The sequence below is a fragment of the Camelina sativa genome, chromosome 4, assembly GCF_030686135.1.
Source record: "Camelina sativa cultivar CO46 ecotype springtype chromosome 4, ASM3068613v1".
In the NCBI taxonomy this organism is placed as follows: Eukaryota; Viridiplantae; Streptophyta; class Magnoliopsida; order Brassicales; family Brassicaceae; genus Camelina; species Camelina sativa.
Window position 1 is genome coordinate 86,976 of NC_141883.1, and position 2,752 is coordinate 89,727.

The window sequence follows — 2,752 nt, forward strand, 5'->3', positions numbered from 1 at the left end:
TGCACTGACAGCCTTCATGAAGATGATGAATGGTGTATTCCGAGAATTCTTAGACGAGTTTGTCATCATCTTCATTGATGATATACTTGTTTACTCGAAGGAATGGGAAACCCATCAAAGTCACTTGAGGGAAGTCTTGGAACGATTAAGAGAGCACAAACTTTATGCAAAGTTTAGTATATGCTCGTTCTGGCAAAAGAGTTTTGGATTCCTTGGACACATTGTCTCGGACCGAGGTTGTGTGCTAATGCAAAAGCGTAGTGTAATCGCACATGCTTCAAGGCAATTGCGTCAGCACGAGGGGAATTACCCAACACACAACTTAGAGATGGCCACGGTGGTGTTCGCGTTGAAGATTTAGCGTTCATACCCTTATGGAGCCCAATTTCAAATCTTCACCGACCACGAGACCTTAAAATACATATTCACCCACCCGGAGTTAAATCTAAACCAAAGAAGGTGGATGGAGTTTGTCGCGGACTACGACTTTAACATTGCCTATCATCCAGGAAAGGTGAATCAGGTTGCAGATGCCTTGAGTAGGAGACGCTTCAATGTAGAAGCAGAGAAAAATCAAGAAGCGTTAATTTACATGATGGGGACTTTGCATTTAAATGCATTGTCAAGAGAAGTTGAGCCATTGGGCTTAGGAGCAGCGGATCAAACGGATCTACTCAGTAGAATTAGTTTGGCTCAAGATAAGGACGAGGAATTTAAGGGTTGGGCGGAGAATAATAAGACAGAGTTCCAAACATCGAACAATGGTACCATGGTGTTGAATGGACGAGTGTGTGTGTCGCAAAGCAAGAAGATAAGGGAGGAAATTCTAAAGGAGGTGCACTAGTCTAAGTTCTCGATCCACCGTGGTTTGACCAAGATATATCACGATCTTAAAAGATACTATCACTGGAAGGGAATGAAAAGAGATGTGGCTGTGTGGGTTGTCAAGTGTAAAACTTGTCAACTTGTCAAAGCACAGCATCAGGTGCCGAGTTGACTAGTCCAAAGTTTACCCTTGTCAGAATGGAAATGGGATCATGTAACGATGGAATTTGTGACCGGGCTGCCTATGAGTAAGCTTAAGCATGATGTGGTCTGGGTGGTTGTGGACAGATTAACCAAATCTGCACAATTCATCGCAATCGCGGAGACTGATGGTGTCGAAGTAATCGCGGTCAGATACATCGAAGAGATAGTCCGGCTGCACAGAGTGCCGGTAACCATTGTCTCAGACCGTGATACGCGGTTCATCTTGCATTTTTGGAAAGCTTTTCAAAAAGCATTAGGAACAAGAGTGAACCTAAGTATGGCCTACCACCATAAACCGAGATGCTGATTCGCCAGTCTGAGAAGGGGAGGTTGGAAAGACTACTTAAACTTCGTAGAATTCGTGTACAACAATAACTAACAAGCTAGTATTGGAATGTTGCCTTATGAAGTGCTGTATGGCCGAGCATGTCGAACGCCGTTGTGCTGGACGCCGGTTGCGTAACGAGATGGCCAAAAAGTTGAAGTTTTTGAAAATCAATTTGAAAGAAGCCCAAAACCGACAAAAAAGTTATGGGGACAAAAGTCGAAAGGAGTTGGAGTTTGAAGTGGGCGACCTAGTGTATCTTAAGGCGATGACCTATAAGGGAAAAGGGCGATTCACCAAGAGGAAAAAGTTGAGCCCAAGGTACGTTGGCCTGTACAAGGTGATCGAACGATTAGGTGCGGTGGCGTACAAACTGTAGCTACCACCGAAGTTAGATGCCTTTCATAAGGTTTTCCATGTATCACAACTACGGAAATGCCTAAGTGAAGAGGATGAAGTGGTCGAGGATGTGCCACCTGAATTGCGAGAAAACCTGACGGTGGAAGCAACGCCTATTCGAATCATTGATTGCATGGTAAAGGGAATGCGCAGGAAAAAGATTAACATGGTGAAGATTTTGTGGAACTGCGGTGGACACGAATAAGCTACTTGGGAGACTGAAAACAAGTTGAAGGCTGATTATCCTAAATGGTTTAAGGAGATGGGTGAAGATCAACTTGATCTGGTTTCGGGGACGAATCCCTTTCAGGGGGGGGGGGGCAGACTTGTAACGCCTGCGATCCTGAATAGGATCATAGGCCGGGACATGGTTTGAGATGGTAGGGAGATTTCAGACAAGTCAGGAAAGAGCTACTTGTTAGCTCGGACTATGAGGGGAACACGTGCTAAGTAAGGAATCAACGATCGGCCATTTTTTTAGCTCACTTCCTGTTACGGACAGCTCTCGGCTAGCTTGGAGCAGCTCCCGACCAGGTACAGACAGCTCGACCAGCTGCCTACCAGATTCCGGCCAGTTAAGGTCAGCTCGGCCAGCTAGCGTCAGCTCGACCAACTGCCAAGGAGCTCAACCCAGCTGGACGGTGGAGGACAGTGTGCAACTCAGCAGGGGAGCTTGTGGGCGTTCAGGATGGTGGGATACAGACCGAACAAGCACGACCAAACGTGCATGACCGAACAGTAGCGAATGAACGGTTCTGTCGAGTAGGTGCCTTTTGGGGCCTAGACATCGGCCAGGACCCTCTATGATGTGAGCACCGGACCGGAGATGCAGCCAGCAACACTCGCACCAGACCCCGACACCAACGGAACACGTGTTTCACCCACAGAACAACTCGGAGCCAGCATGCCAAGGATCACTCCCGGTGTAACCACGCAGAGCAAGAGCTCGTCCAAGACTTCCAAGCAAATGTCCAAGCCTTCGTCCAAGAAGACCAAGAG

General features: G+C 47.1%; 1 protein-coding gene across 1 annotated transcript; it reads left to right on the forward strand.

The window, feature by feature from the left end:
• The first annotated feature begins 1,045 nt into the window (after nt 1-1,045).
• LOC104783403 (uncharacterized) lies at nt 1,046-1,958 on the forward strand. The gene is made up of 3 exons (XM_087511330.1): nt 1,046-1,294; nt 1,440-1,675; nt 1,799-1,958. Exons 1-3 carry the CDS (start codon nt 1,046-1,048, stop codon nt 1,956-1,958), a joined length of 645 nt encoding a protein of 214 aa, XP_087367456.1.
• The last annotated feature ends 794 nt before the right edge of the window (nt 1,959-2,752 follow it).